Below are 14,506 nucleotides of genomic sequence, written 5' to 3'. Positions count from 1 at the left end.
TTTTTTCTATTATTTTTTTATTATTAGAGTGAACATACTCATATACACTTATGAAAGTGAAGAAAATATGTAAGTGGGTCATAAGCAATAAAATCTCTGTGGAAACCATAAAAAACAACTTTAGTTGAAAACAAGAGCTTTTTCAATCTTTAAAGCATTTCATAGAGTTCATATGGTCCTGAAAGTAAAATGTTAATAATAAATTCGATTATCATTAAAAAAATATAATAGATTTATCTTTGTTTACATTTAAATAGTAGGATCTGAAATAACAATCACAAGATTTTAAACTAATAAATACTGAAAAAAAATTTCAATGATTATACCTTTTATAACAAGATCATATCTCCTTTATCAAAGTTAGATAACAGTGGAAATGTGTAAATACTTCCAGCTTCTGATTCATAAATAACATCATATAATGTTTGCTTGATTTTTTTCCCAACTTCCGCTATTCTAACAACATCTGCTTTGCACCAAAAATACTCTTCTTCATCAACTTCTTTTATTTTATGAAGAACAACTCGCCCAACTAAACTACCTGGATCATCTAATAAAGTCGGTAAAAACTGGACCTTTTTTTGTCTTGCAATATGTGACATTCTAGAATCCTTTCTAAACAACTCTTCTTTTTGTTTCTTAATCAAGTCATTGCGTTGGATTTTTTCTTTTAGTGTATTGTTCCTTTGCTCTGGCGGAGGCAAGTTGCATGTGCGAATGATAGTTACCAAGTTCTCCATCAGCTCACTTGAATTTAAGTCAATACGTTTATTTCCAGAAACTTTAGTTTTAAAAAATAGCTTCAATGAATATTTTGCCCCCATTACATAACGATAAAAATCTAATTGACTTCTAATAACTTGCTTCCTTAAAGTATTATTATCAATTTTTGAAGATTTATCTTCTGCTTCTTCTACTGTTAGCCAAATTTGTGACTTCAATTGAATAAGCACATTTACTATATTTGCTTTTTTTAGTGATGCTTTCTTTTCTGCATCTGCTTTGAGTTGCTTTTTTATTCTCAACATTGACATTTTCTTTGAAATTAACTCTACTTGTCGCTCTTTATACTTTAATTTCATTTTTTCAACACTATGAGAAGCTGTTTCAATTAAAATGTTACGCTTTTCTTCTGATTTTGCATCCAGCCATGCTAAGGTTTTGTTTCGGTACCACATAGTATATGCTTGAATTGTTTGAATTTTGGCATTTGGTTTAGTTCGAATAAGTAGATCCAGAATTGCAAAATCACTTTCTGAAGCTTTGTTAGTCGTTGGTACATTCTCAGCAGCCTTTTGAATTTGATCATCTGAGTTCCAATATTTACCACCTGGAAGCTGATCAATTGCTTGTCTTTCAAGTATTATTAGAAATGCATGGGAAATTATTTCTAATGACTGTTGCACCAAGACATCATATTCTATATTGCCTTTATCCTCAAATAGTTTTTCATAAAGTTTATCTTTATGTATTTCAACATCTCTTGGGTCAAATACAGGTGTTGCATTGAGCATTGGAGAAGCATCTTTGCAAAGATCTGATAATTTCATTTTTAAACGAAATAAATACTTATTCATGCTAAGAATGTTTTTCTTTTCTTCAATAAGTCTCCAAAGAGGACCAGTAATAAGCTTATCAAAAATACCTAGTGCACGAGATTTAGCTAAAAATAATATATTTGATATATCTTTCTTAACTGCCTTCAGTAGAAAATTATGATTGGCCATTGACACAAAAATTCTTTAATAGATTTAGAATGATAATACACTGCAGCCCCATTGTAAAACAAAATGTTAAATCTATTGCCTAAAAAAGAAGCAAACATACACTCATCTTCACCTTTTCCAATGAGAAAAGAATTGAAATATCCAGCTACACCAGCTTCATCACTACCTCGTTTGTGGAATGCTTTACATGCAGTGCGTATCAGTCTTGCAACCCCAGATTCAAAAGTTTTAAATGCAAAAGTGTTTTCATGAGTATCACTCAGAGCAATTTATTCAAATGAATCTAGAACTTTATCTGTCTCAGTTGCAAAGTTTGCAAAAAGATGTAACTTGCAAAAAAAGTTTGACATATCTTTAAATTCATTTTTCTGTTCAATTTTTAAACTATCCCAATGTTCTATAACTTTTGGTAACAATAGCTCCCTCATTTCTTTGAACTTACTGTTAAATAGTGGATTGACAGAACCTAAATCTGACATAGTTGTTTTAAATGAACAAATTAACTTTGCAAAGTTTTTTTCGCTGTCCTTTGTGTCAAGAATATCACAAATATCATATAACATTTCTGTTAAAGAACTCAAAATTGATGCAGCATCTCCAGAGGCCATTTCTGATAGTCCAAATGATAGCATTCTACCGCTTTTGGTAGTCAACTGAAAGTTTTGATAATGCCTGTAGTATTTGGTTGTTCCATCTCCATGTAAACAGTTTCCTGTGTCTTTTTCAATATTATGTAACATCTCTTCTGATACTTGAAGCTGTGCAAGAATTAAAGCTTCTGACATAAATCTAGATCTTGTACCTACTGAGGGAAGTTTTGTAATTCCTTTTTTTGCAAGTTTTTTTAAAACAATTTTAATAACATCATTGACCTTGTTCATACTGACATTTAATGATAACAGCTCCATGATAACTTCTCGAATATCATTTGAATAATGTCCTCTTTCAAATGTTACAATATTCTCATCTTCCAACAATTCTAAAAGACCATTTAAATAAATGTTTTCTTTGTTTAATGATTCAACTTTTTCACTAAGTTCTTTAACTTCTGACTTTAAAAAAGTGAGATTTTCAATTGACAAGAAGGAAATTGTTTCCTTTGTTTTACTTAAATTATTTTTCACACGGCTTAATTTCTTTTTGAGATTTCCTTTTTGTTGACACAACATTTCAACTTTTGCATTACTATTTTCTAGCATTTAGCTAGAAATTAGTAATGCAAAAGTTTGATTAAGGTTATTGAATTCCATTTTTAAAGTTTGAGATTGTTTTTCAAATTTTGCTTTTAATACATCAATTTCTTCTTCTTGTTTTTTTCAACTTTAAATCTTGATAAACAATCTTCTTGTTTAAATTTCGAATTTTGTTTGTTTTATTCTTTAGTTTCAATGCGGTAAACTTTTTTCTAGACTCAACAGGCTTTTTGTTTGTTGCTGTATATAGTGCTTTACACTATATGGCTTGTTTTAAAAATTCCAATTTCTCTACATTGCTGGTTTTTACAGCTAATTTAAGTTTTTTATTTTCACTTTCAAGACCATTCAACTGGTTACAGTAGTTTTCAGAAACTTTTTTAAAATTGTTGATTACTTTAACTTTGCGTTTTAGAGTTTTTAATTTTGATTTTGAGATGTAGGTCTTTAATAAGATTTTTTTCTCTTTCAGATGACGTTGATTGTAAAAATGGTAGAACATTTGTTTCAGAAAATGGTGATATAAAATTTAAAAGCAAAAGTTCTTCTTCCTTTTTTTTAGTGAGCAACCTAACTTTTTGAATCACTCTTTTTATTTTCGAAAACAAAGTCATTTTTAGCAATTTGGAAATTGGAAAAAAAGTGTTGTTTAAAAACTGTGCACACATTGGCTAAGCTTTTGTCTTCTAAATTTTGATACCAGAAATACAGATCTCTATTTTGCATTTCAAACAGCTAGACATAAAAAACTAATTATATATCAGTCACATTAATAAGCGCTTTCTAAATATCCATGTAGATAACTATGTAGGTTAAACGGAATACCATAATGGCGTATAGGAAAAGATCGAAAAACTGATGGAAAAGTGTATTTTTTAAATTGATAAGTCCAGATATAAAAAGCAAATGAATATAAAAACTAATATCAAATACTATTATTTAATAAGCTTAATATTCTTTTTTGAGGTGCTAGAATGCCAAAAAAGCAATGTAAGTCAGCATATTTACTTGTCAAAATGTGTAAATTAACATAACTATGAAGAAAACAACTTGAAAAATTTTCTGGCATCTTTTTTAAGGAACTTCAAAGAATAACCTTCACAGAACAACATTTTTATTTAAAATTTGCCAAGGGCATACAACGGGCAATTTGGTTTGAAATTTGATAGTTAGCCTAAAAAGTTGCCGAAAAAATCGCGTTTATTTACATGATGAACTTGCGACACGGAAAAAGTCACGTGACTGAAGTCCCTACTTAATTAATGAAATAAAAAACTCTTTTGCAAACGGAGAATTTACTTTAGGCGTGTTTATTGACCTCTCCAAGGCCTTTGACACAGTGGATCATAAAATAATGATAAAAAAGCTTATAATGTACGGCATAAGAGGCGTACCCTGCAGGTGGATAGCAGATTACCTGAGTAAACGTACACAGTCCATATATAACGGAAATAAAAAACTAACAAATTCATCTTTAATTTCTTGTGGAGTGCCCCAAGGATCTATTCTTGGGCCTCTACTTTTCCTAATATACGTGAATGATCTCTGGAGAGCGACAAATATATCAACAATAATGTTTGCTGACGACAGTAACTTTTTTATTTCAGGAAAAGATATACCTCAACTCTTTGTACAAATGAACGAGTTAGATAAAATTTCACTATGGTTCAATGCAAATAAACTTTCTATTAATTCAAGTAAATCAAAGTTCTCATTATCTACCCTTTAAAAAAAAAAAAAAAAATTCCTATTTCTTTTCCAAAACTAGTTATTGAAAACACAGGAGTTAGTCGCGAAAGAGTCACAAAATTTCTTGGTGTTCTCATTGACGAAAATATTACCTGGAATAAACATATTGCCTATATTGGAAGCAAAATATCAAAAAGTATTGGCGTTCTATATCAGTCACGGTATTTACTTAATAAGCATCATCTAGAACAAATCTATTTCAGTTTTACACAAAGTTACTTGAATTACGCGAATATTGCGTGGTGTAGTACATCTAAAAGCAAGCTTGAAGCACTCTATCGAAAACAAAAACATGCCTTAAGAATAATAAATTTTAAAAATAAAAACAAACATGCAAAACCACTGTTCGAAATTATGAACATCTTTATGTTATACGAGATAAACGTTTATAAAATTTTATGTCTCATGTACAAAAGTAAATTTCAACAATGCCCTCAATTTTTAATGATCTTTATGAAATAAAACCTAACATTAAGTATACTTTACGCACAACAGGCTTAATTGAACCATTGTGCAAAACTGAACAAGAACAATTTAAAATTACGTATCGTGCTCCGCATATCTGGAATAAAATCTTAGCAAAATATAGTAATTTACAAGATGTAAACAATATAAATTGCTTTCAAAAACTAATAAAAAAGAGTATTTCAAAGTGTAAAAATCTTATTAATGATTTCTTTTAAACTGCTTTGTTTTGTTTTTGTTTCTTTGACTGTTTGTTTTATTTGTTCTTGTCTTTTTACATTGAATGTTTTTGGTGTTAACACTATTTACCTTAGTTAATTAAGTTTTGCTTTTAACAATATTATAGGAATTTAATATTGTAAAAACATAACTAGTACAACGGTTCTTGATGATAAGACTTAATGGTCTTCTGCAAGTTTCCCGCGTTTTTATATATTTTTGTATAACTATCTCTTATTATTTTGTCTTTGATTTTTTTTTATATTTATAACTGGATTATTTTTGAAAGAATAAGAGTATCTTGTATTATATTACGGAATTTAATTGTAACAAAAACGGAAAATTTAATAAATAAAAATAATAAATAAAATAGTTGTGCTGCTCGAGATATACAGTATTGGACAAAACATTTGCAACCAACATCGAACAATGCTAAAAAGTGTTCCTAATTTTACATGTCTTAAAAACGAAACGAACTATACTACCACAGCAAACAGTTCAGGAGTCTGGAGTTATAGCATGCCATGACATGACATGACATTGTTTGTTTGTTTATTCGTTGTTGTTCTATTTTGTATATTTTATTTATTTTTTAATCTTGGCTTTTTAAAATTTTATCTTGGTTTTTACATGTTTTTGCATAAAGTTGTATTATTATTATTATTTCACTTAAGACATTGTATTTTTATCAAAAATTAACCATATATTGTAAAGGGCTTCATGACAAGATCCACATGATCTTCTAGAAGTCCTGTCGTTACTTATGTAAAAAATGTAAAATATAATTGGTTATTGTAATAGTTTTACACGGCAAAATATTAAAGAAAAAAAAAAAAAAAAAAAAAAAACATGAGCAATCAGCTGACAGGTGACAGCACACAGGCAGAACTTCGTTGACAAGTGCCATTTTGCAGCAGACAAAACAAGTGCAACTTTTTTGGTTTGTTTCATTTTCTTAAGTCTGGTCCGTGTCAACGTCACGGAAGTTTTTTAATAATTAAAGGAAGTATCCAGAAGTTTCCAGAAGCATGCAGAAGCATCCAGAAGTTTCCAGAAGAAGCATCTGAAAGCGTCCAGTAGCATCCAGAAATATCCAGAAACATTCAGAAGCATCCAGACGCATCCAGAAGCTTCCAGAAGCATCGAAAAGAAGCATCTAGAATCTTCCAGAACAGGTTCACACAGGTTCATTTTACTATATAAGAGACATGTAAATCGACATGTAATTCAGTCAGTATATGGAAGTCAATCAGTCAGTATTATCAAGACAGTTTATTGAAGTGAGTTTTATCAAAGTATTTTATTAAAGAAATTCAATACAAGAAGTGAAATACAACAAGTGTTTCATTACATCAATACAGTCCACATCCAACCAAGACGTTTTGTTCCACAGAGCATTATTGTATCATCACAAGGTAAATGTAACACGGTAAGCCTTGAGAAGCGTGATTATTTATTCTTACTATCTTTATGACTTCAAGTGCAAAAATAGCTCCCGACAGTCTTGGATTGGAACTAAGAAAGAAAATTATTGGCGATAACGTAAGTGGAATGTTACAAAAAAGTATTTGTGATAAATATCGCGTGAAAAAATGGACAGAATCAAGACTATGTTCCAAATATAGTTCTACAGGGAAGTTGGTAGCAGATAACAAAGGTGAAGACCGCGTTCCACCACTTCTAGAGAGGATTCTATGATCGTCAGATCCGTCAAGAAGGATCCCTGGATATCATCAGTCGAGATACAAAAGCAATTAGAGCTGCCTGTATCGGACCAAACAATCAGACGACGTGCTGTTGAAGCCGGATTGTTTTCTCGACGCCCTGCAAAGAAACCGCTGATTTCACTAAAAAACCAGAAGAAAAGACTCCTGTTTGTTACATCTCATATTGACTGGAATGTGCAGAAATGGCAAACTGTCCTGTTCAGTGATGAACCGAAGTTCAACATCATTGGGAGCAATGGCATTTGCCGTGTACGTCGACCGGCCGGAAAACGCCTCGATTTACGTTACTGCCATAAGACCGTGAAGCATGGTGGAGGCAATGTAATGGTCTGGGGGTGTTTTTCTGCTAACGGTCTAGGTTTAATACATTGAAACGATGGAATAATGGACCGTTTCATGTATAAAAATATCCTGAAAGATGTTATGTTACCTCATGCTGAATGGAATATGCCAATAAAATGGGTTTTTCAGCAAGACAACGATCCGAAACACACTGCAAAAGTAGTCAAGCAGTGGTTTCAAGATAACCACCTATCGGTTATGGATTGGCTGCCTCAATCTCCGGATCTCACCCCTATCGAGAACCTGTGGGAGATCGTCAACCGCACAATTAATCGTGAAGGTGTTCGTAATAAGGATCAACTGTTTGAACAAATCCAAAAGGCCTGGGCAGCGATTCCACAAAGTTTCATTGATCACCTGATCGAATCTATGCCTCGAAGATGCAAGGCTGTGATCAACAACAAAGGATTCGCCACGAAATATTGATAGCGAAATACAGCTTGGTCAACATTTTGTGGAGTTGCACTTGTTTTGTCCAGAAGGAAATCAACTTTTTTTAATACTTTTGATTAATTTATTAATTTCCATGTACAAATAATGAACTTTGTGATGAATAAAACTTGAAGAACTTTGTCTTTAAACAGTTACATAGTTATTTCTCTAAATTGAAAAAATGCAGCACTTTTATATAAAGAAACTAAATTAGCATTATTTGGTTGCACTCGTTTTGTCCAATACTGTATATATTTCAGATGGAGAAAAACTAGATATAATGTTGAAGAAGCTCTCCATTGTAAATTATCTTTTTGCTCTGATTCTGACCTATCTGATTTGGAGAATGATGACAACGAAAAACCTGATTTTTCACTCGAAAGGATGAATGACGATAAAGTAGCAAATACTGATAGTGATTGAGATAATAATGTTGAAATTGATAAGAAAGTGAAACTGATAATTGTATGCAGCTGAAACATATCTTTCGAGGGAGAAAAAAAGAACTTCATCAATCAAATTTTGAGTTTTCTGGGGCTGTTTTTAGTCAACCACCCAAATATTTTGATGAAATGACTCCATTGACTTTTTTTCATGTTATTTTGGAATAATTCTGTAAGTAATGCACTTGTAGAACAAACAAACAAACCTTTATAGTGTTCAGAAAAATGTAAAATTTATGAACACAAGCAAAGATAAAATAGAAAAGTTTCTTGGTATGCACCTGATGATATCAGTTATACTATTACTAGCATGCCACATGTATCGGGCAAAAGAAACAAGATATGCCCCTAATAGTCTATGCTATGTCAAGAAATCGATATAAACAACTACGCCACTTTTTCCATGCCAATGACAATACAAAGAAAGATGATGTTGCTTGTAATAACAATAAACTGTTTTAGGAGCAACCAGTTCTGATGATGTGAGAAAAAATTGCATTTCTATTAAACAAGGAAAGGAAAAACAGAGTAAACAGGAACAAATAATTCTTGCTAAAACCAAATTTAGTGTTATACGTCAGTATATTGCAAACGAGTCAGTAAAAACGCAGTTCGAAAATTTTGTTAGAGTTGGCGCATCTGGTATCATGTATGATTTTTTTTTGTATTCTGAAGCCAATAGAAATATGAAATAAAATTTGGAATATGTTGTAAGAAAGCTTTGCAAAATACTTCCAAAAAAGATTAACCAAAAACTATTTTTTGACAAATGGTTTACATTTTTGGATCTGTGCTTCAAGCCAAAAGCTGATGGAATTTTAACCACAGCAGCAATTAGATCTAACATCGTTAAAAAAATGTCCACTCTCAACAAAGAAAGAACTAAAAAAAAGGGCATGGGAGCAGTTACTATTTCACAGTTATCAATTCAGGATTGGTTTTGGTAAGATGGTTTGACACCAACTTGAAAAAATGTGTTCAACTTGTTTCTACATTCTCAACTCTTATTTCATTATCAAGTGTTAAAAAATTGAATCGAAAAAATAAATCACATGTTAATGTTTCCTGTCCTGAAGTTATAAAGGAGTATAACAAGTTTATGGGAGGAGTTGACTTGCTAATATGCTGACTTGTTGGTATCTCTTTATCTCACCCCAATAAAAACAGAGATTCAAAAAGCAGGTGTCGATTCTGCAAGACTGGATATATCGCAGTCTAGTCGGGCATGTAGTACAAAACGCAAAGTAGCTCTTCGCCTGACTCAGAACAAAAATTGTTTCTATGGGTTTCACAAAATAACTCCTTCAGGTATTTAGAGTGGTACAACTTCATCACGTATTAATTAGGAATGCAATAATGTATGTAACCAGCAATAACTTTGCTATTTTTGTGTTTATCTACTACGTTTATGCAATATGTTTTAATCTGGTTAAAATAAATTTAATAATTTTTACTTACTTTTTTTTATAAATTATTTAGGTACTGCCTAACCATGGTCAAACCTATTGTGTTATAAATTTAGAAAAAAAATAAATTTATATTTCTATTATTTTAACCCTAAACTGTTGTGAAAGTATTGTTGCATATTTTTTTCAAGTGAATTTTATAATTCGGCCCATAAAGGGATCCCATATTGTTTTATATCAGTAGGGTTATGAAGCTACTAATTTAAAAATCTGTTATTAGAAATAAAAAAAATGGATTTATATCACACCTAAATTAAGACTAGGAAAGAATTCAAAAATGGAGGGTAAGCTTAGGCAACATTACTAATAACTTGAGCAATTTGACATTACTAATAACTTGAACATTTTGAGCAAAAAAACAATCGACATAGAAAATAGATATAGACGATATAACCTCCGAATAGATGGAGTAGAAGAAAAACCGAATGAAACCTGGACTGATTGTGAAGATATAGTAAAATATATTTTTAAAAACCAACTTAAAATAAACAGCGAAGTAGTTGTAGAAAGAGCACATAGAGTAGGAAAAACAAGAGATAGCAAAATACCCAGAACAACAGTTCTGAAACTCTTAAACTATTAGGACAAGAACAGAATTCTAAACGCCGTTAAAAACTTGAAAGGTACTGGTGTGTTTATCAACGAAGATTTCGCGAAGGAAACGATCGAGAAGGAAACGATCGAGAGTCGCAAAAAATTATGAGAAGAGCTCACACGATTGCGCGGTGAAGGTAAGTATGCTATTATTATATATGATAGAATTTTATGCAGAGAATTTTAGAAACCCTATCCCTTACACTAAATTTTAAAAAGAAGCTTTTCTAAAATGAATGATCTGATAAATTAAAAAGAATAATAAAAATGGCTGGAATAAGTGATTTTGAATTTATAAGGTTTAACTTTACTGAACTGAATTCTGATGAAAATATAAACCCTATTATAAAAAATTGCGGATTGCTTAAATCACTATCCATCCGAATTAGAAGGGTTTCTTTTTAAAAATGTTTATGACAAAAGTTTAAATAAAATTAGAATTTTACACGTAGATATTCGAAGTTTTAATAACAATTTTGAAAAACTTCTTAACTTGTTAGATGAAACAAAAAATCGTTTTACTATAGTTTGTTTAACTGAAACGAGGATTTTGAATGACTTAGATAGTAATTCTAATTTTAATATTTCACATTTTAAATTAATTTCGCTCAAAAGACAAGTAAATAAACGGCGGCGGAGGAGTCCTCATTTATGTGAATGGAAATATTTTTTATTACCTTAGGAATGATTTAAGTGCTTCTGATGGCGATAAAGAAATTTTAACTATAGAAATTATAAACAATTGATCACAAAACATTTTTTTAAGCTGTTGTTATCGACCACCTGACGGCGTGAGCGAGAACTTGAGCATGTTTTTTGAACAAAGTATTTTTAGAAAAGGTATTAAAGAAAAAAAAAGAGCTTCATTATTGGGGACCTAAATATGAATTGTCTTCTGTATAATGAAGATAACAAAATTAAAAACTTTTATGACTCCTTTTTTGAAACGGGTGCAATTCCTTTAATAAATAGACTGACCAGAGTTACAAAAAACTCGGCATCTTTGATTGATAATATCATTACAACAGATATATTCAACAATGATATTCAAACGGGTATTCTAAAATCTGATATTACTGACCATTTTCCAATATTTTTTACACTCAAAATATGAAAATAAAAATAAATAAATCAAAATTAAAACACGCACATTTAACCATACTAATATAAACCAGTTTAAAAACCAATTATCGTTACTGCACTGGAAGCATAATAACTTCAATGACAATGCAGACAAAATTTACGATAATTTTTTTGAAACCTTTTACTCCGTATATGATGCAAACTTCCCTATTATTGAAAGAACAATAACTCCAAAAAATATAAACAATCCTTGGGTAACAAAAGGATTTAAAAAATCATCCAAGATAAAACAGAAGCTGTTTATAAAATATCTCAAAACAAAATCAGCTTCAAATGAGAAAATATATAAAGATTACAAATATCTATTTGAAAAAGTTCGTAAAAATTTGAAAAAAAATTACTACTCAAAACTCCTAGATAAATTCAAAAATAACTCAAGACGCATTTGGCAAGTAATGAACAAAATGAGTGGTAGACAAAAGAAATGCTCAGGTTCTCTCCCCCAGATGATTAATGTTGATAACAAACGTATATGTGATCCAAGAGATATAGCTTATGAGTTTAACAAATTTTTTATTGACATCGGTCCTAAACTAGCAAATAAAATTGCTTTTACCAAAGCAAAATTTAACGATTTTCTAGTACAGATGGATAATTGCTATGGTTCCAACGAATTATATTCAAAACTATCTTTTCAAGAATTTGAAAGAGCATTCAAATCACTTAAAAAAAACAAAGCAAGCGGAGCAGATGACATAAACGGTAATAAAGTTATGGAATGTTTTGAACAATTAAAAGATATTCTTTTTAAAGTATATGGAGCGTCTATCCATCAAGGAGTATTTTCTAACCGATTAAAAATTGCAAAAGTTACCCCTATTTTAAAAGAGGGAGATCAAAAAAATATCAGTCATTATCGTCCTATTTCCGTCCTCTGCATATTTTCAAAAATACTAGAACGCATTATGTACAATAGACTATACAATTATTTTCTTTCTAATAATTTGTTATACGTCAACCAATTTGGTTTTAAAATAAACAATTCTACGGAACATGCAATTATCCAATTTGTACGTGAAATTTCAAATTCTTTTGAAAAATCTAAATATACTTTAGGTGTTTTCATCGACCTATCGAAAGCATTCGATACTGTCGATCATCAAATTTTGATACAAAAACTGAAATACTATGGAGTAAATTACAAAGTCATAAAATGGTTCAGAAGTAATTTATCAAATCGTAATTAGTTTGTTTTTAGTAATAATAATTGTTCTAATGAGTTTCTAAATATTCCATGTGGCGTTCCCCAAGGCTCCATTTTGGAACCACTGTTGTTCTTGGTTTATATAAACGACCAAAATAAAGCCTCAAATTTAATGAGTATCATGTTTGCTGATGATACCAACTTATTTCTTTCCAATAATGATATTTACATACTCTTCTCTAGCATAAACGAGCAACTTAAAAATATCTCCAAGTGGTTCAAATGCAATAAACTAACTCTAAACAGTAACAAAACAATATGGATTCTGTTCCATCCTGTCTCAAAAAAGCTTATTTACCCCCAAACTTGCCTAAAATTATTATTGATGATACTGAGATAAAAAGACACTATATCACAAAGTTTTTGGGCGTTTTTCTTGATGAAAACATCACATGGAAAGCACATATTGACTATATTAGCACACAAATTTCCAAAAGCATTGGAATTTTATATAAATCCAGAACATATTTAAGTAAAAAAAGTTTAACCTAACTCTACTACTCATTTATACATAGTTATTTAAGTTATGCAAATATTGTATGGGGAAGCACAGAAAAAATAAGTTACAATGTCTTTACCGCCGTCAGAAGCATGCGATCCGTTTAATTAATTTTGCGGATCGATACACTCATTCCAAACCTTTTTTTATTGAAATGAAAATTCTCAATATATATAAACTTAATGTGTTTAATGTCTTATGCTTTATGTATTTGTGGAAAAATGACTTGTCCTTATCTGTCTTTAAAGATCTCTTTTGTGAAAAACCAATAAATAGATATACACTTAGAAATAATTTTCTCATATATGAACTTTTTTTATTGAATCAAGTTTAATAAGTTTTGTATTGCTTATCGCGCACCGTATCTTTGGAATAAGATTGTTTTGTCAAGTTTTGATATATTTCACACTTATACCACTTTCAAACATAAACTGAAAAATTTTATTTTATCTATTGATGACGTAGTCAAGTACTTCTAATTGATACTTTGTAATCTTTGTTTAGAACTTTTATTTTATTGTAAAATACGCTTTATGAAACGTTTTAACTTTTGTTTTTATTTTAAATATAAATGATATTGATTCTATATATGGTAACGTCAGATTTATTTACACTGTTTATTGAAATTTTTTTTATTCATTTTTGTTTTGCTGTAAAACGTCTAAAGCCGTAAAAGGTTCTAATAATTAGATCATTATGATCTTCTTTCAGATGCCTTGTTTGTTTGTTTGTAAAATACGACAAATGTAAACGAGCAAAAAAAAAAAAAAAAAATTACATAAACTGCCTATTAAGAAAAGAATCCAGAAACGGTGGGCTAACCTAATGCAACATTATTAATATTATTCTACATAAACTTTCAATCAAAATAAGAAAAAAATCTAAAAATGAAGGATTATCCTTGGAAAAAACGACAGTATGCAGGTGAGTGCCAAGTCTTATGGCTTACCTTCTCGTAGTTAGTTACTTTGTTAAGTAATTTAGTCTTAAATGTCATTTTGATAAATTTTTGTAAAAAGCAAGGATATCTTTGAAATGTTATCAAGCAATGATGGACATTGGCAACACAATTCTCAACGTTTCTGAAAAAAGCTACAACATGCAGGTCTTTAAAATAAGATAATCAACACACTCTAGACACTAAAACTTATAGTATTTTTACAGACTCAGTGTCTTTTTATCGAAACTAGAATACGACTTTCTATGCTGCTTGACACCTTGCAACATCTACACCCTTACCTCAAGATCTGTTGTAATGGTTGTTGCAAAATCAAAATGTTGAGATACGACTTGATACGACGCT

The 14,506-nt window shown here is 30.3% G+C and overlaps 1 protein-coding gene across 1 annotated transcript; it reads right to left on the bottom strand.

Moving 5' to 3' along the window:
- Positions 1–2,872, bottom strand: LOC136076335 (uncharacterized). The gene is made up of 2 exons (XM_065789798.1): positions 327–2,872; positions 1–178 (listed from the first exon to the last, which is right to left on the bottom strand). Exon 1 carries the CDS (start codon positions 1,725–1,727, stop codon positions 330–332), a length of 1,398 nt encoding a protein of 465 aa, XP_065645870.1. The 5' UTR covers positions 1,728–2,872; the 3' UTR covers positions 1–178; positions 327–329.
- Between the last annotated feature and the right edge of the window lie 11,634 nt (positions 2,873–14,506).

Source organism: Hydra vulgaris, chromosome 02, assembly GCF_038396675.1.
Source record: "Hydra vulgaris chromosome 02, alternate assembly HydraT2T_AEP".
Classification (NCBI taxonomy): domain Eukaryota; kingdom Metazoa; phylum Cnidaria; class Hydrozoa; order Anthoathecata; family Hydridae; genus Hydra; species Hydra vulgaris.
Note: the sequence above shows the minus strand (reverse complement) of the source record. Positions and strands in the feature narration are given on the sequence as shown.